Source organism: Erinaceus europaeus, chromosome 12, assembly GCF_950295315.1.
Source record: "Erinaceus europaeus chromosome 12, mEriEur2.1, whole genome shotgun sequence".
Taxonomy (NCBI): Eukaryota; Metazoa; Chordata; class Mammalia; order Eulipotyphla; family Erinaceidae; genus Erinaceus; species Erinaceus europaeus.
The window spans coordinates 54,917,021-54,939,344 of record NC_080173.1 but is presented as its reverse complement, the minus strand read 5'-3'; the positions used below and the strand labels follow the sequence as shown (position 1 = coordinate 54,939,344).

Below are 22,324 nucleotides of genomic sequence, written 5' to 3'. Positions count from 1 at the left end.
GGTGCAGGGAGTTGAACCTGGAACTTTGGAGCCTCAGGCATGAGAGGCTGTTTGCATAACCATTATGTTATCTGCCTCCACCCTCTGTCTTGTAATCTTTCTAGCTGAAAAATGGTTGGTCCAGAGTAGTGAATCCTCAGAAATGACAAAGAAAAAAATTAAAAAGAGGAGGAGGAGGAAGGAGGAGGTGGAGGAGAAGAGAGAAAGAAAGAAAAAGAAAAAGAAAAAGGAAGGAAGGAAGGAAGGAAAGAAAAAGGGGGCATGGTGGTGGTGTACCTGGTTAATACAAGGACGGGAGCAGAGAGGAGGCTTCACTATTGGTGAATAAGGTCTGCAGATATCTCTCTTTCTCTCTTCCACTCTATCATCCCCTCCCTCTCAATTTCTCTCTGTCATATCCAATTAAAAAAAAAAAAAGAAGAAAGAAAAAAATGAAAAATGCCTGTTGGGAGCAGTGGATTCATACTGCTGGCACTGAGCCTTAGTGATAATCCTGGTGGAAGGAAGGAAGGAAGGAAGGAAGGAAGGAAGGAAGGAGGAAAGAAGGAAGAAAGAGAGACTCGTCCTTTTGAAGCTGAGGTCCTTCTTCCCATGTCTCTGAGTCTCTCAGCAGGAGTCACTTGGTACAGGGAAGTCAAGGTCAGGTATGAAGGAGGGAGAACCAGCCAACAGCAGAGTGGCTGCTAAGTGCCGCCTTCTACACCCACATCACTGTCATTTAAATAAACTAAAAACTATAAAAAGCAACCAGCTAAGCTTTGTATTGGGCTCTGGGCACATAAGCCTAAACGAAATGTGATGTAATAAACTTTAACAATGTTAAAAGTTCTTGAATCTGGAGGCAGGAAACGGTTCCCTTTAAAAAAAAATTATTTATTTATTTATTTATTTATGAGCTAGATCAAGGTACCATTCCACCAAACAGTTGCACACACACACACACACACACACACACACACACACCCCAGATTCTCACAAATGAAGACTCTGCTGAGTCACCTCCTAGACCGGAAAACTGATTTAAAAACAAAACAAAGCAAAAACTTGTCATTAAGTCATCATAGATCCACAGGAAGTTGCAAAGATAATACAAAGAGATCTCAAGTTCCCTCTGGCTGGTGTCCCCAGTGGTTGTATAGTATCCAATCAGAAAATTGACATTGGCTTAATTTGAATCATTTTCAGCAGGCCTGTGTGACTCCCAAGGTAATGCAGACACAGACCATCCCATCACGCACAAAGGTTGCCCCCACTACTCCTTTCTGGTTACACTCACCCACATCAGCTTTTACCCCAACACTCACCCAGCACACCTCTGGGGAACTGGGTTTATGTGCACCTTCTGATCTGCCAGCTGTGTGACCTTAGATGAGTCACTGGCTTTTCTGGACTTTTGTTGATTCATCTGTAATAACACAAGATTGGGGTGCTGAGGAGACATAGTAGTGGCTATGCAAACAGACTTTCTTATTTTATTATTTTTCTTCAGACAGTTTGTTTTATTGATGCTGGAATGCTTAGGGTTTGACAGCAAACGTTCTCATTGGCTACTGCCGTTCCTTCCTCTGCTGCTTCTTGGTCTTGAGGTTCTCCTCATGCTTGTTGAGCTGGCGACACATGGCACGAGTTTTCTTGGGCCGCAGATCCAAAGGCTTGTATTTCTTGCCCTTGTCGAATTTCCTGAGGTTTTCTTTCTGTGTCTGGTTAATGACAGTGAGAACTTGAGCAATGGTTTTGCGAACTACTCAGATCTTGGAGAGCTTGGCCGCCCGTGACTTTGGCAACATGCAGCTGGGACAGCTCCACCTTCATCTGCTTCAGCTGCTCCTCCTTCTTCTTCCCACCTAGGTCTCTCGCCTTAATCTTCGCCATCATGCCACACTCAGAGGACGCTCTCTGGGGCTGGCTCCGTGGGAAAGAGCGCAAACAGACTTCCATACCTGAGGCTCTATCTGAGGTACCAGGTTCAATCCTCAACACCATCATAAGCCAGAGCTGAGGTTACATCACCATCATCACAACAATAAGTAAATAAATAAGATCTTTTTTAAAAGACAAGGTTTGGGAGTCGGGCAGTAGCACAGCGGGTTAAGCGCAAGTGGCACAAAGTGCAAGGATCAGAGTAAAGATCCCGTTTCGAGCCCCTGGCTCTCTACCTGCGGGGGAGGCAGGGGGTGCTTCATAGGCGGTGAAGCAGGTCTGCAGGTGTCTTTCTCTCCCCCTCTCTGTCTTCCCTTCCTTTCTCCATTTCTCTCTGTCCTAGCCAACAACAATAGTCACTACAACAATAAAACAACAAGGGCAACAAAAGGGAAAATAAATAAATAAATGAGTAAATTTTTTTTAAAAAAGACAAGGTTGGACTACAGAGGCATTTCTCTTATATTCCCACTGGATGATGGGGTCTGTAAACTCTACACAGATTATGGGGAGGGAAATGGGATTTTAAGCCTGGACATTGGCACACCTGGTTAAGTGCACATGCTACCCTGTGCAAGGATCTACCCTGCAGGTGAAGCAGTGCTGCAGATGTCTGTTTGTCTTTTTTCATTTATTTATTTTTTATTTAAGAAAGGATAAATTAACAAAACCATAGGGTAGGACAGTTTCCACACAGTTCCCACCACCCAATCTCCATATCCCATCCCCTCCCCTGATAGCTTTCCCATTCTCTATCCCTCTGGTAGCATGGACCTCTGAGAGCATGGGTTGCAGAAGGTAGAAGGTCTGGCTTCTGTAATTGCTTCCCCGCTGAACATGGACGTTGACTGGTCAGTCCATACTCCCAGTCTGCTTCTTTCTTTCCCTGGTAGGGTGGGTCTCTGGGGAAGCGGAGCTCCAGGACACACTGGTGGGGTCTTCAGTCCAGGGAAGCCTGGCCAGCATCCTGATGGCATCTGGAACCTGGTGGCTGAAAAGAGAGTTAACATACAAAGCCAAACAAATTGTTGAGCAATCATAGACCCAAAGGTTGGAATAGTGGAGAGGAAGTGTTGGGGGGTACTCACTGCAAACTCTAGTGTACTTCTGCTTTCAGGTATATATTTTGCACTAGTTTATGGATACATGTGAACATATGCTCTCTCTCACAGAACCTGGTGTATATCGAGGTTTTGGGACTTTGTTAGAAAGTGAACCACCTGGGATGGAATTAGAGTATACTATGAAAGGAAAGGTCTCACCCGAGTAATGAAGCTGAAGGGTTGTCATTCCACACTTGAAGTCTCTGGACACAGTCTGAGATGAAGCATGTTGAGGTGGCAATCGTTGCGTTGATTAGGTTGCAATCGGCAGATGCAATATTATTTGATATGGATTGGGAGAGGCATACGGGAAAGTGGGCCCTATCCTAAGGTTCCACGACTGGGGGAAATATAGGCTCTATAGTGGAGATGTGAGGTTCCTGCTGTCTTAGGGTTCAAGAAGACAATGGATAGTTAATGTTATTATCACATTATTTGGTAGTCTGTTTGTCTTTCTATCTCCCCCCACCCTCTTAATTTTTCTCTGTCCTGCTGAAAGAGAGAGAAGAAAAAAAATGGCCACCAAGGGTGATAGATTTGTCACATCAAGCCCCAGCAATAACCCTGGTGGTAATTATATATATGTGTATATATATTAATATATTTAAGTTTCTTTATTGGGGGATTAATGTTTTACAGTCAACAGTAAATACAATAGTTTGTACATGCATAACATTTCTGTTTTCCACACTAGGTCCTCTGCTATCCTGATATATGTATTTTTTTTTTTTTTTTTTTTTTGCTTCCAGGGTTATTGCTGGGGCTCAGTGCCTGCACTACAAATCTACTGCTCCTGGAGGCCATTTTTCCCATTTTGTTGCCCTTGTCGTTGTGCTTGTTGTAGTTGATATTGATGTCATTGTTGTTGGATAGGACAGAGAGAAATGGAGAGAGGAGGAGAAGAGAGAGAGGAGGAAAGAAACCTGCAGACCTACTTTACAGCTTGCAAAGTGACCTCCTGCAGGTGAGGAGCCGGGGGCTCTAACCGGGATCCTTATGCCAGCCCTTGGCGCTTTGCGCCATATGCGCTTATATGTAATTTTATATTTATGTGTATCTGTATATTTTAACGAGGTTTCATGGTGAAATAAACACTACTTTAAGTAATGAAACACTACTTTAAATAATCATAAGGTGGCTGTGAGTACTGTGTGTGGTCAGGGCCTCATGCATGCATGATTTCACTGCTCCAGGCCACTTTTCCATTGAGAGAGATAGGTAGACAGACCTCAGAACTGGATTGTCCTCCATTACCATAGCACCTCCCTGTGGTGCTGCTGGGGCTTGAACCTGGGCTGCATTCATGACAATACAGTTGCCCTACCATGTATTTTTTCTTCTCAGCATTTGGTCCACGGTGAGCCCACATTGACAGTTAAATGGCTTGATTTGTGTCTGTTTTCCATGCAGCAGGATGGCGTCCATAGGCCCTGGAACAGTGACTCACACATGATAGGTGCTCACTTAATATTTAGTAGAAGAAAGGAAGGAAAGAACGAAGGGAGGGAGGGAGGGAAGGAGGGAGGGAGGGAGGGAGGAAAGAGGATGGGGAAGAGCACAACAGTTCCTTCTGGATAAGGGCCTGACATCAGACAGATGTTCCTGCAGGTGTTTTCAGGGTGTGAGACTCTCCTGTTCTGGCTGCTTTTCTCACAGGACTTTGAGTTCAAGGTGATCATGACTGGCTGGGGGTGGAGGGGTGGCTCAGGGGTGGAGCACAGACCTAGAGTACATGAGGCCCTGGCAGCACACACAATGACAGAGCACTGCTCTGGTCACCCTCTCTTGTGTGGAATAAGTAAAGAAATCCTAAAATCAAAGCAAAACAAACAAGCAAACAGATATCAGTGTGGGTGGGGAGGAGGGTCAGCAGTGAAGCATGGGACTTGTAAATAGAAGTCCTGGGGATCCATCCTGGGTACCACATGTGCCAGAGCAGGACTCTATTTCATTCATTCTCTCTCCCATGAATAAAAACAGAAAACAAATACCTGGTGGCTCAGCAAGTAGGAGCCCAGAAGCTCTGTGTGTGGGGGGGGTGGGGGGGCAGGTTTACATGGGACAGAGCAGTGCTCTCATCCTCTAACTGCTTTCTCCCACTAATTAGATAAACAAATAAAAGCATTCTTTAAAAAAAATGTGGTCATGACACTGTGGCTATCCTTGGTGAGTGGTCTATACAGAGTAATGCCTCCTGCATACTGAGCACTGCCCTTGACTCTGGACAGGCCACACACGTGGTGGATACTGTTCCTAAGGAGTTTGCACACAGGCAGGAGAAACAGACCATAAGCATACATGCATGTGAGTAGAGAGGGTGGCTCTCAGCACTGGCTCATGCTGTAAGGAAAATGAAGTAGGATTCTATATAAAGCAGTTCTGTGGCATACAATTATAAATATGCCTTTTTTGGCCAGGCTGATGAAATAATCAGTCCCAGAGTTAGGGCAGAAGATCCCCCCCCCCCACACACACACACACCGCCCCAGCCCTTAGAGTTTAAGACATTTGCAAGTGCAGTGGCTAGCTGCTAGCCATTCTAGATAAGAATACCAATAGACAAGGCTCCATACCTGGTGACTGAATAAGACAGAAGGCCCCAATCTCCTGCCTCTGTTTACCCAACAGAACCCAATCTCAACTGGAAGGTATATAATCTGCCCTAAAAGTGGGCAGATGGGGAGTTGGGCGGTAGCGCAGTGGGTTAAGCGCACGTGGCACAAAGCTCAAGGACCAGCATAAGGATCCCGGTTCGAGCCCCCGGCTCCCCACCTGCAGGGAGTTCACTTAACAGGTGGTGAAGCAGGTCTGCAGGTGTCTATCTTTCTCTTTCCCTGTCTGTCTTCCCCTCCTCTCTGTCTTCTCCTCCTCTCTCCATTTCTCTCTGTTCTATCCAACAATGACAACATCAATAACAACAATAATTACAACAATAATAAAAACAAGGACAACAAAAAGGAAATAAATATTTTTTAAAAAGTGGGCAGATGGTTTATTCTTTGGTGATATGTCTCCTTCCCTGTTTCACTTTCAAGGCAGGTGTTTATACTGTCCATCTGTCTCTTAGTATTCTTTAGGTTGTTTATTCTAATAAGATTTCTATAAACACTGCTGCATGTTGCCTTATTGTCTCAGGTTCCCTGCTCATCACTGCCCAGAAGACAGCAAATAAATCTTCAAGTGGGACTATTGAGGTTCTGTCAACAGGGTGATGGGGGGGGGGGCTTCCTTGAGGACACAGAAGGGAAAGCAGAATGACATATTGAATAAAACATGTTGGCCAAGTGAAGTTCTGGGGACAACTGAGGTGGAGCCATCCCAAACAGAAAAGCCATCAAAGGTCCTGAATGGGTTAATTTGGGTCAATCAAAGCACAGTGGGGGGTGTAGCAAGAAGGGGTGGGGAGTGAGAGCTGATGAGGGAGGAAACAAAAGGGGCTACTCTTTCCAGTCCTTTAGGTCAAGATCAGAGAAATGGACACGCATCAGAGATTTTTTTCAGCAGAAGAGGGATTTGCTTTAGCAAAGTTTTAGAAAGCTCTCCCTGCATGCAGTGTGTGGGGTGAACTGTAGGGGACAACATGGAGGCACCAGTGAGGCAAGGTATCAGCAGAATAACTCTGGTTGGATTGACCAAGTGGCTTGGTATAGGACTGAATTGGTGAACTGGTGAAAAGAGGACATGGCTCTGTCTGGAAAGCAGGATGATGGGAAGAGGAGTCAGAATAGTTCAATTTCTTTGGCTGGCGCCATCTATTTATATTGGAACAGCATGGGAAGGACTGGGTTTGGGGTGAGAGAGAGGGAAGAGCTCAGGGTTGAGCCCCAGCACTGCATGGGAGGTGCGATGGCAGGGAGGAAGCTTTTGTGTTGAGTAGTTCAAGCTCTATTTCTCTCTGCACTTCTCGATCTGGATGAAAAATGGCCCAGAGCAGTGACATTGTGCATGTGCAAGGCCCTGGTTCCACAGAGAGGAAGAATAGTTGGGTTCATCTGGAGTTTGGGACCTTTTTTCCAGGTGAGAATGAGGAGTGGGGAAAGAGTAGGACGCAGGGTAGTTATAAGGTTGGGCGGAGAAGAGGGCAGTGTGGACGGCTTTACAGAGGGACTAAGTTCGGTGGCTGGGGGTCTCTTCGGACCCAGACGATTGAAGACATGAGACTAATATGGTACCTGGGTTGAGGAGGTGATGTTCAGGAGATAGATTTGAAGATATCAGAAACAACAGAATCGACCCTGCCCATCTATGTGTGGTTGAGATGAAGAGAAACTGCTAATGGAGACAAGGAAGTTCTCTGAATCCTCTGTTCCTTGACTCATCCCAACGTGGGAGGCAGAGAACCATATCCTACAAGAGCTGGAAGGGGTGACCTTCTCAATTATACATAAGGGGAAATTCAGACCTGAAGCTATTTGGATACAGAAATCAGAATGCAGGAAGCTGGACTTCTGAATCTGTCCCAGGATGAGTTAAGGTTCTAGTTGAAGCTACCACCACCACCACCACCCCACTGCCCCCAACTTCCTACAGCAACATTCCTTTCTCTTCATTCCAAGATCATAACTTTTCCTGTACCCATCATTCCCATAGGAAGAAACTGCAGACAGAAATTCAAGTCTGGTAGGGAGTGTCAGGTGGTGGTGCACTGGGTTAAGCACACATAGCCTGAAGAGCGAGGATATGTGCAAGGATCCTAGTTCGAGCCTCCAGCTCTCCACATGCAGGGAGGTCGATTCACAAGTGAAGCAGGTCTGCAAGTGTCTATCTTTCTCTCCCCCTCTCTATTTCTCTGTCTATCTAATAAAAACCAGGAAAAAATGGCCACCAGGAGCAGCGGATTTGTAATGCAGGCACCCAGCCCCCAGCAATAACCCTGGGGGCAAAAAAAAAAAAAAGAAATTCAAGTCTACAGCCATGTAGAGCCAGCCTCTTCTTGAGTTAACCAGACTGTGTGTTTTATAAGTGTCTGATCTTTACACTCATTCATTCATTCACTCAATAATTCATTCATTCAAGTGATCCTGTTGTTCATTTATTCATTAGGTTTGAACTGCCACCAAGGACAAAAGATAAATTCTTAGTCACTGAAATTGCTCCTTCTGGCAGCCACCCAGCCGGACATCAGCCTGCTGTCTCTCTCCTCCAGTCTGTATGGAGTGGCCCTCAACAGTGCAGTTCTGGCTTATGGGCATCTCATGTTCCTCCCGTATCTGAGAGTTTCCAGGTTCTCCTGTGTCCACTGGGCCCTGGGTCCCACACATGTCATGTGTATGCCACTTGTTTGAATCCTTCCAGCTTCTTCCTCATAGCAGGACTGATAACATAAATTGCTGCTGATTAAAGTTTACAAGGTGAGACTTCATATGCTGACTATATTTTCCTCAGAGAAATTCCCTTTTCAGTTTGGGAAAGCAGTGTTTCCTCATAGAAACACAAATGCAGGGGCTGGGTGGTGGCACGCCCATTTAAGTGCACATATCACCGTGCACAAGGAACCAGATTCGAGCCCCCACCCCCACCTGCAGGGAGGACACTTCATGAGCGGTGAAGCAGGTCTACAGGTGTCTATCTTTCTTCTTCTCTCTCTATCTCCCTTTCCCTCTCATTTTCTCTCTGTCCTGTCAAGTAAAAATGAAACAGAAAGAGAAAAAAAGGGAAAAAAAAAATGGCTGCCAGGAGCTGTGGATTCGTAGTGTCTGCTCTGAGCCCCAGTGATAACCCTGGTGGCAATTAAAAAAAAAATGCAAGTTTACAAAACAAATCAAGAAAAGAAACAAAAATTGGCTTCCAGTTGGCTGACTCTGTACCTTCTTCACCCCAGAGTGCCAACATCGTGGGGAGTGTGGTTTCATAACCCTCTAGAGATTTTCTACAAGGTCAGGTGTCACCTAATGATAGGGAGGTGTTTGGAGAAACATGTTGCTAAGCAATTTCATCCTTAGGCAACTGTCAGTAAAACCGGAAGCCTAGAGGTTACAGCCTCCCCCACACAGAAGCCACGGGGTAGAATCTGTGGGCATCACCACGGTACCTGGCATGTGGCATGGCTTGCCGAGATCTCAAGATGCTGACTGTACATTTACAAAAGGGCACAAGACTATGCAGCTATTAAGAACAATGAACCCACCTTATCTGACCCATCTTGGACAGAGCTAGAAGGAATTATGTTAAGTCAGCTAAGCCAGAAAGATAAAGATGAGTATGGGATGATTCCACTCATCAACAGAAGTTGAGAAAGAAGAATAGAAAGGAAAACTAAAAGCAGGATCTGATTAAATCGAGAGCAGGGCACCAAAGTAAAAACCCTGTGGTGAAGGGGAGGGTGGCCATTGGGCTTCCCAGCACTGTGGGGGAGGGGCGGGGGTGGTGGTGGTTGGGATGGGACACAGTCTTTTGGTGGTGGGAATGTTTATGTACACTCCTATTAAAGTGTAGACATATAAACCACTATTTAATTAATGAGAGGGGAAAAATTGATCATATGTCTAGAACTTCTTAAAACACAGAGTCTTTTTAGTACGTAGGCTGTCTTTGATATGTTGACTCTCTCAAAAGCCTAGACCAGGGAGAAGAGAAGCAACTGGTAGCACAGCTATATACAAGATGCTGGGTATTATACCCCAAAACCTAACAAAGGGACTTCTCAAAGTTAACCCAATCACCAAATAATGTGATGATAACAATAACTATCCATTGTCTTCTTGAACCCTAAGACAGCAGGAACCTCACATTTCCACTATAGAGCCTATATTTCCCCCAGTCCTGGAACCTTAGGGTGGGGCCCACTTTCCTGCATGCTTCTCTCAATTCAAATCAAATAATATTGCATCCTCGGATCACAACCCAATCAACGCCACCCCAGCATGCTTCACTTCAGACTGTGTCCAGAGACTTCAGGTGTGGAATGACAACCCTTCAGCTTCATTACTCGGGTGAGCCCTTTCCTTTCATAGTATCTCTAATTCCATTCCAGGTGTTCCACTCCCCAATAAAGTCCCCAAACCTAGATATAGTCCAGGTCCCCTGAGATAGAGCATATGTTCACACGTGCCCATAAACTAGGGAAAAATATATACCTGAAAGCTGAAGTACACAAGAGCCTGCAGGGAATACCCCCCTAACACTTCCTCTCCACTATTCCAACCTTTGGGTCCATGGTTGTTCAACAATTTGTTTGGCTTTGTATGTTAACTCTCTTTTCAGCCACCAGGTTCCGGATACCAGCATGACACCGACCAGACTTCCCTGGACAGATGACCCCATCAATATGTACTGGAGCTCCACTTCCCCAGAGCCCCACGCTACTAGGGAAAGAGAGAGGCAGACTGGGAGTATGGATCGACCAGTCAACGCCCATGTTCGGCGGGGAAGCAATTATAGAAGCCAGACCTTCCACCTTCTGCCTCCCACAATGACCCTGGGTCCATACTCCCAGAGCGATAGAGAATGGGAAAGCTATCAGGGGAGGGGATGGGATATGGAGATCAGGTGGTGGGAATTGTGTGGAACTGTACCCCTCTTATCCCATGGTTTTGTTAATGTCTCCTTTCTTAAATAAAAAAAAAGGGGGGCACATGACAAGATATTGTAGAACATATATTTACAAATTGAAATCATAGGCTACTGTACCTTGCCTTTTCTCTGTAAAAAATAATGGACATGGTATCAGTTCAGTGCTTGAGACCCTTTGCATTTATTTTTTCTTTTTCACCAGTGCAATACTTAGATCTGGCTGCTGCTGGTGGTGGTGATTAACCAGTCTGTTGCATAAACCGCTATGCTATCTCCCCAGCCACATAATTATTATTATTTTTGATTTTTTATTTTTTCCTTTACTAGGGGATTAATGTTTTACATTTGACAGTAAACATAATATGTTCATGCATAACATTTCTCACTTTTCCACATAACAATACAACCCCCACTAGGTCCTCTGTCATCCTGTTCCAGGACCTGTACTCTCTCCCAGCCCTAGTATTTTTAACACACATGGGTTCAACACACATGGTAATTTTCACTCACCCCTCAGCTACAATGCTGTAGTGACTTCTCCATGAATACTTTTGAGTGGATATCCATGCCCAAAGGATTATTCCTAGAAATGCAACTGTTGGGTCACCTGCATCTGTAACATTAATGGTGTGGTGGGGAAAACTGCTCAGCTGGTAGAGCACAGGGCTTGAATGCCCGAAGCTCTTGGTTCAATATTCGCACATGTATAGAGTGGTGCTGTGGCTTCTCTCTTACATGAAATACACATCTTTTAAAAACTAAAAATGCTAGCTAGTAGGAAGCCTCGTGGGAGTGTTGTAAGTGCTTAGGGCATGAATAGGTAGCACCAGACTGCCCTTCAGGAAGGTCACATTGCTTGCTCTCCTCCATAGCAGATAGAGAGCCACAGAACCAGTCATTTCTGGCACCAGGGCCAAGAAGTCGGGGGTTTCCAAAGGACCATTTTCCTTCAGGATGGGTGGGACTGGAGGCCCAAATTCTTTTCCATGAAAGAAAACAGCATCCAGGCCCTGTCTGAGGGTTGCTTCCTCCTCCAGCCTACAAGCCCTTTGCTTAACTTCCTCCCACTGGGGCTGGGGGACACTGACCACTTAGGGTCAGCTCAGCTCCAGGACTTCTCTAGTTGCATAAAGCACTCACACAGCTTCCTTCTACACAGCCCTGCCCATCAATCTCTGTAGCCAGACTTCCTGTGGCCATGGTTGGACTCAACCCTCACCTCCACCCACACCCCCTGCCGCCAGCACTGCCTCTATGAAGCACTAGTTACCGGTCTCCCTCTGGGGGCAGGAGCCCCCAATCCCACAGTCCCTGTGGCTAACAACTCTGGAACTGGTGGTACCACCTCCTCATCCCTGCCTGGGTCCCGATGCTACACAGATGGGTGTCACTGTGGGTAGGAGAAGTCCCACCAGGACAGTAAATCAGTGCTACTTTTGATCCACCCAGGAGCCTAGGCCAGCCCTGCTGCCATGCCAGGTACAGGTGGGAGAAGGGTGGGGTCCACAGGCTGCAGGGAGCCCAGCTGGGCCTGAACACTTGGCCAGGGATCTCTCTTGTGTGTCCCATGCCAGCCTCCCAACTCTGAGCTCTGCTGCAGGATCCCACAGGGACTATCTCCTGTCCTTCGGTGGTGACTGCTTCTCTCCTCTTAGGGATAGCAGAGGGGGTGGAGTGTTGGGGGAGAAGGGTGGATCCTCACTCCCCTCTCCCTCCCACAGAGACTCAATGCCACCAGGGGCTCACAGATGGCCAACCACCACCACCCCCCACCTCCCCACCCCTCCCAGGGTGAGGGCCAGGATGCTGAGCTCTGTCTGCTGGAAAGTTGAGGCAGGCAGGTGCAAGCAGCAAATTCCTGGCCAGGCCACCCCACCCCTGCCCAGCTCCTAGTCATGCTCTTTAGCACCCAGAGACCTCAGGAGCAGAAGGTCAAAGCAGCTGTAAACAGCCTCACCCAGAGGGTGACTCATGAATGGACAGTTCTTCCAGGTCAATGCAGCCCTGGAGGGTTCATCAAGGGTAGGTTCCGCTGGGAATATAGTGACCCACCCCACCCAGTCCTCTTGTGGCATTTGTTTGAGCTCATCTCCTCACAGTCAGAGGGCTGACTTTCAGCAACAGCCCATTACAATTTACTGAGTACTCATGTCAGAGGAAGGGGGAAAGGCAGGTCTTCTCTACTCAGGCAGAATTACGGAAGTGCTCTGAGGACATCGTCTTCAATCTCCCATGGAATAGAAGTGTTTCCCCCCAAATAGCTCAGTGCTGGCTGTCCAGTTCAGAAATGGGGGTGAGGGGTGTGTGGTGGTGGGGGGGGGCAGGAGGGCTCTCTCCAGTCTGCACAGCTGCTTCTTCCACCTTGGGACACTCCCAACTGTTGACATTTTCCTCTTGGTAACCCCTGACTTGGGTAGAGGGTGCACACTGTCACCCCAGTTCAGTCCTTGGGACAAAGGAAGCTGCTGGTGTGACAAGGGCAGGCAAAGCAATAAGTTAAATCCAAGGAGGGTGGGTGAGGTGGGCAGGATGACTCTCTGAGGGAGGAGGGCCACGGGGAGCACCGGGAGTAGGTGGTTGGAGGCAGGATTCCAGGCAGGCGCAGGCTCAGAAGGCAGGGTTGTCGATGCCCCTGTCTGCCCCAGTAGGTTCTTCAGACATGAAGCTGTAAGGAGGGGGTGGCTCCATGGAGGGCAGTCCAGGGAACGGCTTCTGGACAATCTGCAGGGAAAAGAGGGTTTGCAGAGTCTTCTGAGGGCCTGGCACTGCCACCCAGGGCAAGGGGTGACCCAGTGCTGTGTCCCAGGCCCTCTCTTGGGACCAGATGCTAGGTACAAGGAGACTCCATGCCGATCATCCCCATGACACCAAAAGGTACAGCTGGCTGGTAGGGTATCGAGCGGGGTGTGTGTGTGTGTGTGTGTGTGTGTGTGTGTGTGTGTGTGTGTGTGCACATGTACCTCACTGTAGGGAGGAGGGGGCTCCAGGATGGGTGCTGTGGCCACGGGGGGTGCCCTTGCCATGGGGGGTGACGAGGACGTCTCCATGGGCCCCCTGAACTCCTCCACAGGGTCCTGCTCTGGCTCTCCGCAGCTGCGACAGAAGCGCTTGATCAGGCCGCAGATGCACACGAAAGGGAGAAGGATGAGGAAGACGATGACGAAGATCCTGCCGGGAAAAGTACCTGCGGCTCTGAGACCACAGACACCCCATGCCCCCACCCTCCCCACACAGGCACCCACCCCCCATGTGAGGAGTCCACCCTTGGAGCACTGGACCTGGAGTGAGGGGCTGGCCTGGGCTCACCTAAAGGGACCAGAGAAGACCTCATACTCTTGGCAGCAGATGTTGTCACAGCATTTGAAGCCTTTGGGGCAGGTTCTGGGGTGGGGGCAGAAGCAGACCGTTGGTTCCAAGGTGGAGCAACAAATGGACCCCAGCTACTCTGTGTGCACCCAGTGCTCAAGGTGGGGATGTGCCCGCAGTGCCCTCCGGGGCTCGGTGACAAAGCCCCAGCCCGAGCTCCAGACTCATCTCACTGCCCACCTGGAATCTTGTGACAGTTTTGCTCCCTGAGAGACCCTAATCCCCATCTATACAATGGGCACAGCCTCTCTGGGCAGGTGCAGTGGCTACAGTATCACTGTAGAAAGAGGGGCATGGGGTGTGGGGAGCTCTCTCCAGAAGCCCTTGCATGTGCCAAAGAAGGAGGCAAGGGAGGAGGGGGAGGAGGGAAAAACTCACAACCTCTGGCCTCACTGGATGCCCAGTGCCCTCACCCCTTGACGCTGACCTTAGACTTCTGGGCACTTACTTACACATGGAGGTGTGTTCGGCTGACCACCCCATGCCCAGGGACCTCCAGAGGGGAGGCGGCCTGAGACTGCAGCAAGATGGACCAGATGGAAACCACCTGTGGCCTAGCTGATGGGGGTTGGGCTCCTGGTGGGAGGGGATGAGTGGATGATGGGTAAAGTGCTCCCCTTTCCCCATCTCATGAAGACAGGTGAGGCCAAGATTCAGGTGTCTCCCCAGATTGGAAGTAAAAGCCCCTAAATCCTAGACTTACAAGATGGTCCCGCAAATGGCTGCAGCCTGTGGAAGAAAAGAGGCACAGGTCAGGGGAGAGAGAGAGAGAAGCAGAAATATACCTGGATATTAGCAGCCTGAGGGTGCCCAAGGGGCCAGCATCTTCTCCAAGCCTGCATCCCACCTCATTTGACCTTGGCGCTCCCCACTGCCTGCCCCCATCCACATCTGGAACCTCCACTGACACCCAGCAGCCCCAGCTCTGCCTCTCTCCTCACTTACCCTCAGGCTCCTGCCCACCGCCAGCCCATCCCATCTCCCTCTAAGCTGAAGTCCAGGACATCAGCAACTCTCTTCCTCCCTTTGTGAGTCAATCCCCACATGCAAGCAAGTTCCTTTCCTGCAGCAGGGATCACCTGGAGGTTCCCGAAGTGGCCCCGCATTCACACACACACACACACACACACACACACACACACACACACACACACCCATTGGTTCACACTGCGTGCTGGGGCAGGTTCTCTTCTCTATGCCTTTATGGTCTGCTGAACTCCCATTCACCCTTTAGATCCTTGCCTCAGGGGTTCCTTGTTCTAGACAATCCTTCTAGACCCTCCTTTCTGGAGCCCGCCCTCCTGTCCTTGCCTGCCCTGCACTGATTGTGTGAGGCATTTGGGGTATTGTCACAGAATGTCAACTGATTAATAGCCATGACGTGTTTAAGCCTTGCTGGGGACATTCTTTAACTATATGCCCTTTGCTCCCCACAGTTGGTGTCAACACCTCCCTGTCTGAATTACCTCTGCTCCCCTCAAACACCCCCCTTCTCCTCATAGTGCAGAACTTTTCTGCGTCACTCTTGTCAGCTACAAGCTTGTTTTTTTTTTTTTACTCTGTGGAGCTATTATCTCTTTATAGAAGGTAAACTCCCTGGGGGCAGACATTTTTGTCTGTTTTCATCACTGCTGCAAACTGAAAAGTCACACTATTGGCAGAATGGATGAAAGAGCATTCCTGAATCACCTGCTCCCAGACTGAGGGGGTGGGGCTTGAGGGGAGGAAGACAGGTGCCAAAAGGTGAAAAGGCTCCCACGCTCCCCACCCCACCCCACTCTCAACCTCTGGGGGTCAAACCCCCAAGGCTCAAGAACAAGACATTAGCTTTGGTAAAGCCAGCATACCTTTATACCTTCACTTAAAATCCTATACAACAAAACAATTACCAGTGATACCAGTCATACCAATACCAGTAATAGCCAATAATATGATGATTGCCCTTTTCTGTACTCACTCCCCTGTGAGCACAGCCTGTGAGGCCTGAGGCAGGTAGGGGGAGGAAGCAGGAAGGAACCCTTGCAGGTTGCCCTAAGAGCTTATAGGGACATCTGCAGCCATAGAGACAGACTAAGGCATTTAGGAATCCCCTTCTCCCTCAGACTGCAATACTGTGGGTGGACTCTGAACCTCTTCTCTCTCTCTCTCTCTGTCTCTCTCTCTGTCTCTCGGCTCCCAACTAAGAAGGCTAGCTAAGAACAGGTTTAATAAATTGGTTGGGGCCAGGCGGTGGCACACCCAGTTAAGTGCATATAGTAGTAAGCACAAGGGCCCGCACAATGATCTTGGTTCGAGTCCTCGGCTCCCCACCTGCAGGAGGATGATTCATAAGTGGCAAAGCAGGGGTCGGGCGGTAGCGCAGAGGGTCAAGCGCAGGTGTCACAAAGCACAAGGACCTGCGTAAGTATACTGGTTCCAGCCCCCGATTCCTCTCTGCAGGGATGTTGCTTCACAAGTGGTGAAGCAGGTCTGTAGGTGTCTATCTTTCTCTCCCCCTCTCTGTCTTCCCCTCCTCTCTCCATTTCTCTGTCCTATCCAACAATGACGACATCTGTAACAACAATAATAACTACAACAATAAAACAACAAAGGCAACAAAAGGTAAAATAAATAATAAAAAAATTAAAAAGGGAATAAATATTTTAAAAGAAAGATCTAAAAAAAATAAGTGGCAAAGCAAGTCTGAGGTATCTTTCTCTCTCCCTCTCTATCTCCCTTCCTCTCTCAAATTTCTCTCTGTTCTATTCAATAAAATGGAAAAAATGGCTGCCAGGTATAACCCTGGAGGCAATAAATAAATAGTTAGGTGCTGTCCAGCCCAGGAGGTGGCCCAATGGCTAAAGTACTGGGTGCGATCTTCAGCATTGCATGTGCCAGAGGGATGCTCTGGTTCTCTCTCACTTTGCATAAATAACTAAGTAGAGGCATGAGTTTCTGTTTAGGGGGGTCAGAGTTCCTCTCCATATTTTCACCACCCCCATCCTAATGTAATTTAGAGTCTGAGTTTTACCCAGTGTGTGTGTGGGGGGGATTTTGGAGACAATCAGCTTACTTATGTGTGAACTGAGGGCATTAACTCCGGTGCCCTGGAGCTGGGAGGAAACAGAGGATGCTCAGCCCAGTTAGTGCTGACACAGGCAGATGGCACAGTGATTGAGGACCAGAGCTCCAGGGACAGAACATTCTGGAAGTCAACACGGTCATGTGAACATACCCTATCCTGAGGAGCAGACTGGAGCTGCCCTGGGATTCTTTAAATGTAGTTAAAAATCCATGTTCTAGATCCATATCTGTTTCCAGGATAATTTCTCATCCCCAGGCAGCCCCCTCCCTACTCATACACACACACACACACACACACACACACACACACACACAAAATCATCCATCACTTTTAGAGTTTAAGTGGGAGGCAGAGAGGGTTACCCCTGGCCCAGAACATCAGAATCCAGAGTCCACCCCAGCCTGGGGTCAGGCAGCAAAAACAACTCTTTTCACCTCACAGGGAACAACTTCTTTCTTAAGACAAGCAGAGAAACAGCCCCAGAGAGGGCTCGGATTTTCCCCAAGCTCACCCAGCACTGCAGGTACCAAGCAGGGGGAGGCAGACTAGCCCGGCTTCTAGGCTTCAAGCCCGGCATTCTGCCGCTGCAGATAGGAGCGAGTAGGAAAGGCCAAGGCTGATAAAGGGTCAAAGTCCCCACTCACACAGAGGCGCTGGGTTCACTCCAGTCCTGCTGAAGGAACCCAGAACCTCGAAGGCCTCCCAATGCGGCCCCTACCTCCACCCCAAAAGAGAAAGGAAGTCGCTAGCCGCATGTGGTCACGAGGAAGCCCTGACAATGGAAGGTGGTGGCCCGGCTCCAGAGGCAGGCCCCCGACCCTCACTCAGCTCAGGGTCCCGAAGGCGCCCCAGCCGGGGCCCCCAGCGCTCACCTGTGGGAGTCTGGCCAGCAGGCCAAGCAGCAAAGGAGGCAGAAGGCCGGCGACCCAGGCGTCAGACATCCTAGTATGGGGGGTCAACCCGCTTCCGCGTGTCCGGGAAGGAGGGGAGAGGCGGGGCCGGGACCTCTCCCACGTCTCTCCACCTATGGGGCCCCACCTTGGGGCTGGGGCGGGACGAAGGTACCCGGCAGGGGCAGTCCTTGGGGCAGGGAGGGGCAGAGTTGCGGTTAGGCTTTGGGAATTGCGAGGTAAAAGAGACCCAGGGTGGGTGGGTCTGGGTGAGGTGTGGTGGCCCCTCTCTGACTGTGGGAACTCCGGCTTCCGGGGGGTGGGGGGGCAGAGCTGAGGAAAAAAATGTAAATAAAAATATTTTTACAGGGCGGGGGTAGATAGCATAATAGTTATGCAAAGAGACTCTCATGCTTGAGGTTCTAAAGTCCCAGGTTCAATCCTTCGCACCACCATAAACCAGAGCTCTGGTAAATAACAATAAAATAAAAAATAAAAAAATAAGGGGCCGGGTGGTGGCGCACCGGGTTGAGCACAAGTTAGCATGTGCAAGGACAAAGATCAAGCCCTCCCCACTCACCCCCCCCACTTCCCACCTACAGGGGCGACACTTCCCAGTCGTGAAGATGTCTATCTTCCCAGGTCTGCAGATGTCTATCATTCTCTGTCTCTATCTCCTCTTCCCTTTCAGCTTCTCTCTGGCTTGTCACATAAAATAGAAAGAAAAGGAGAAAGTGGAGGAGGAAGCAGAGGAGGAGGAGAGAGAGAGTGGATTTGTAGTGCCGGCACCAAGCCTGAGAGATAACACTGGTGGCAATAAAAACACAAGTCATCGTCTTTATTGTCATCATCATGGGGCAGGGGAGACAGCTTAATAATTGTACAAAGAGATTCTCATGCCTGAGGCTCTAATGTCCCAGGTTCAATTCCCCCCATACCACCATAAGCCAGAGCTGAGTAGAGCACTGGTTAAAAAGGAAAACAAAACCAAAAACACTGTGAGGTGAATTCAAGACTCTCTTCCAACCCTCAACTCTTTCACTTGTAAGTGGCCCCAGCTGAAGGGAGAATATAAGGTTGCAGGCAGAGACTGCTAAATTACTATTAGAAGTTCTGGGGTGGTGGTTTGTGTAGGGGCTGCATGAGGGAAACAGTTATTACAATTTTGGGGGTTGAAGTGAGAGTGCCGGACCAAAAAGGGAGTAAAGGACTCCTTGACTGTTTTCCAAGTGCTTTTCAAAGTGACTTCCAGGTCCAGGGAAGGTCCAGGAGCACTGCACGTGACAGTTGGGTCCCCAAAACTCCTGGGACAAGGTATTGGCTCACTTCTTCTATTTGACTACTGGGGAAATTCAACACCGCAGGGTTCAGAACCTTTCCCTCAGGGTTCACAGCTGGAGCCCGAGCCATCTGGCCATCTGGGCACAGGTCAGGCAAGCCAACTGAGATTGCTGGAAAGACCCCGTGCTTGCAGTGGCTACTAAGAAGGACCAGATTCCAACCCACTACAAGGGAGCCCCAGCACTCAGGGTTATGCTTCTCAGATGTGGCCAGCAGGTGGCAGCATCGCCCAATGTTAGGCTTAGTCCTGAGCGGGTCGACATAGGGGTCTTGGTCTGGAGCTGTGTCCATCCTTAAGGAGCAGACTGGTGGGTGGGGTGGGAGGCCAGCTGGGTGGGTGGGAGTTGCAAGGTGAGAGCCAGACGCCCAAAGATAGAGGAGAAGCATGTAAATGCGTCTACAAAGATAGATGGCTCTGGGGCTGAAGAGAAACCTTGACCTCTGGAGTGGAGGCAAAACGGAAATGGTGGGAAGGGACAGTGGGGGAGGGTGGTGATGAGGGGGTCCAGCTCTCCGGATTGAAAAAATGAGAAGACTCAGCAGAGAATTCTCGGGACATAAGGGGTCAGGAAGAGAGCTGGATGCATGCCAGAGACCTGAGATTTGATCGCTTCCACTGCCATATGCCAAAGCTGAGCAGTGCTCTGTTCTCAACCTCTTTCACAAACACAAATAAATAAATAAACGAATTTCAGGATGTCGGGCATCTTCCACTGAGTTTCATATCTGATTTTGCGGCTGCTTGCAACTTCGTAAAGGATGCCTGCTGTTTTCCTCTAGTTAACCGCCCCCTTTTATTTTCTCGTCACTTTCTCTTCATCTGTGTTTCTCATCTTTTCCAGTCTTGTCACTGTTTTATGTTTAACTTCTTGTCTCTTTCCACTCCTCTAAGTCCCCGTCTTCCTGGTTCAGTGTTTCCTTGCCCTCTGTCTCCAATGGTGGCAGTTCCTATACACTTCTGTGTTCTGTTCTGTTTCCCTGTGTCTGTTCTCTTTATCCTTCTCTGTTTCTGTCAGAGGGGTCTGTTTACCTGTGTCTATGCTTCCCTGGTCTCTGATTTGGTCTTGTTTCTCCCTGTCTCCACTTCTGTGTCTCATTGATGTATCGTTCTCCTTCCTCTCCTCCCTTCTCTTCCTCTTACATTCTTTCCTTCTCTGTTTCCCATTAGCTCTTGGTCTTTTTCAGACCTTATAAGCTATCTCTCAGCCTTTTTGGTCCAAGAAGAGCTGAGGTCTGGCTCAGAGAATCTCCTCCCTATTTGCAGTTCTTCATGATTCTAGTCTTGTAGATAGCACTGGGGGAAGGGTGATTCCTGTCTTTCCTGTGGTTGGCTCTGGACCCAGTCTGTCCCTCTACCAGAGAGGATCTAGTCCAGAAAGTGCTGGGGTTTGTTTAATTGTCAACTGGATTATCTCTGGGGCTTGGTATCAGGATTATGAATTCACTGCTCCTGATGGCCATTTGTTTCCTTTTCTTTTCTTTTCTATTTCATTTGATATAACAGAGAGAAATTGAGAGTGGAAGGGGAGATAGAGAACATGAGAGAAAGGGAGACACCTGCAGTCTTGCTTACAAAGCATTCCCCCACTCAAAGGTAAGGGAATAGGGGCTGGAATCCAGGTCCTTGTGTATGGCAACCTGTGTGTTTAACTAGGTGTGCCACTACCTGGCATTCTGGGATCGTCTCACTGGTGAATTGGTAGGTTCCTGAAGACGCTTCTCGTTGTGGTCCCAGGAGGTCTCTATCTGGGATCTTCTTTCAGCAGCTCCCACACTCTGCTGCCTTAGGATGCTAACTGGGGTATCTAGTTCCTTCCCTCCTCTGCCCCATCCCTGGCCCCACTGCACTAACACCCAAAACCTAGACTGTCTCCCTCATACCCCCTGCCACTTGGCCAAGACCTGGAACTCTACAGAGGAGAGAGAAAAATAGGAAGCTTTGGGGGAGCTGGGTATCCTGGGGAGTGAAATAAGGGTTGTGAGGAGAGGTAAGAACTCGAGGGGTAGGTAAGGGAGGCTGGGAGGTCAGAAGAGGTGAAGGGAACAGGCAGGCAACCAGTGCTGGGGTTAGGGGGTGGGTAGTCTGGCACTGCTCCCTCTGGCTCTCTGGCACTCACCTGACACAGGCCTAGGGGTGCCAGATAAAATACTGGATGCTTTTCAAACAACTAAGTTTGAATTTTAGATAAACAAGGAGTCATTTTTTAATGGAAACATGTCTGCAGATAAAACACCAGACTCTCAAACATGGTGTCTCAAGTTCAGTTCATGGCATCTCATGTGTCAGAGTGATGCTCTGGTTCCCTCTCTAAAAAGGGGGGGGGCAGTGGAGCACCTGGTTAAGTGCATCATATGTACTATGCACAAGGACCCACTCAGGGACCCAGGTTTGATGCCTGGCTGGTTTGATGCTTTACATTGATGCCTGGCCAGGTTTGATGCTTTACATTGGCTTGTTCTAGCCCTCCCCCACCAAGAGAATTGGATCAGTCCTGTTAATTTCGCGGGCCTGCTTGGCCCCGCCCCAAGGAACCCCGGGAGAGGGTTCCTGAGTTCGAGAGAGACAGAGTTCCTGAGTTCCTAAGTTCGAGAGTTTCAGGGTTACAGAGTAAGAGAGAGTTCCAGTGTGCCAGAGTTTCAGAGGGTTCCCCAGTATGAGAGTTCCAGAGTTCCAGAGTTGGAGAGTTCTGGAGTTCTAGAGTTCGAGAGTACGAGAGGGTGCTTGTGCCGCCGCAAAGAGACAGCAGAGTTCTGTTTGGTGATTAGTTTGTCTTAGTTTGTGAATCTTTGTTCCTGAATAAAGAAATACAGCTGCCCTGCCCAGCCGTTGTCTCCGTGTCTCTGTTACCCGCCGTGAAGCTAGCCGGCCGGCAAGAGCCTACAAATTTTAACAACACCTGGCTCCCCAGGGGTGCTTCACAAGTGATGAAGCAAGTCTGCAGGTGTCTTTCTCTCTCCCTCTCTATCTCCCCCTCCTGTCTCAATTTCCCCTATGTTTTATCAAATAAAATAAAATTTTAAAAAAGGAAAAAAATGGCCACCAGGAGCAGAGGATTCATAGTGCTGCCACCAAACTCCAGCAATAACCCTAGTGCCATAATAATAATAATAATAATAATAATAATAAT

General features: G+C 48.8%; 2 protein-coding genes across 6 annotated transcripts; both read right to left on the bottom strand.

Moving 5' to 3' along the window:
- Positions 1-1,514: 1,514 nt before the first annotated feature.
- LOC103115797 (large ribosomal subunit protein uL29-like) lies at positions 1,515-1,920 on the bottom strand. The gene is given in 2 exon segments (XM_060202438.1): positions 1,515-1,764; positions 1,766-1,920. Coding segments are annotated over 2 exon segments (327 nt in total). The 5' UTR covers positions 1,876-1,920; the 3' UTR covers positions 1,515-1,547.
- Positions 1,921-12,647: 10,727 nt separating this feature from the next.
- On the bottom strand, positions 12,648-18,049 carry TMEM92 (transmembrane protein 92). 5 transcript variants are annotated; one of them, XM_060203695.1, is made up of 5 exons: positions 17,838-18,049; positions 14,605-14,630; positions 13,842-13,916; positions 13,496-13,727; positions 12,648-13,256 (listed from the first exon to the last, which is right to left on the bottom strand). In XM_060203695.1, exons 1-5 carry the CDS (start codon positions 17,904-17,906, stop codon positions 13,143-13,145), a joined length of 516 nt encoding a protein of 171 aa, XP_060059678.1. In that variant the 5' UTR covers positions 17,907-18,049; the 3' UTR covers positions 12,648-13,142. The 5 variants fall into 5 exon arrangements, with proteins under 5 accessions (XP_060059678.1, XP_007525704.1, XP_060059679.1 ...); XM_007525642.3 differs by having other exon boundaries at positions 13,496-13,703; positions 17,838-18,038; XM_060203696.1 differs by lacking the exon at positions 17,838-18,049 and adding an exon at positions 17,477-17,588.
- Between the last annotated feature and the right edge of the window lie 4,275 nt (positions 18,050-22,324).

Excerpts from the sequence above, each read along its gene's own strand:
- TMEM92 (XM_060203695.1), bottom strand. The coding sequence starts at position 17,906 with ATGTCTGACGCCTGGGTCGCCGGCCTTCTGCCTCCTTTGCTGCTTGGC. Across the intron at positions 14,631-17,837 it reads TGCTGGCCAGACTCCCACAG|GCTGCAGCCATTTGCGGGAC; the intron begins GTGAGCGCTGGG and ends TTTCTTCCACAG. Across the intron at positions 13,257-13,495 it reads CCCCTCCTCCCTACAGTGAG|ATTGTCCAGAAGCCGTTCCC; the intron begins GTACATGTGCAC and ends TTTTCCCTGCAG.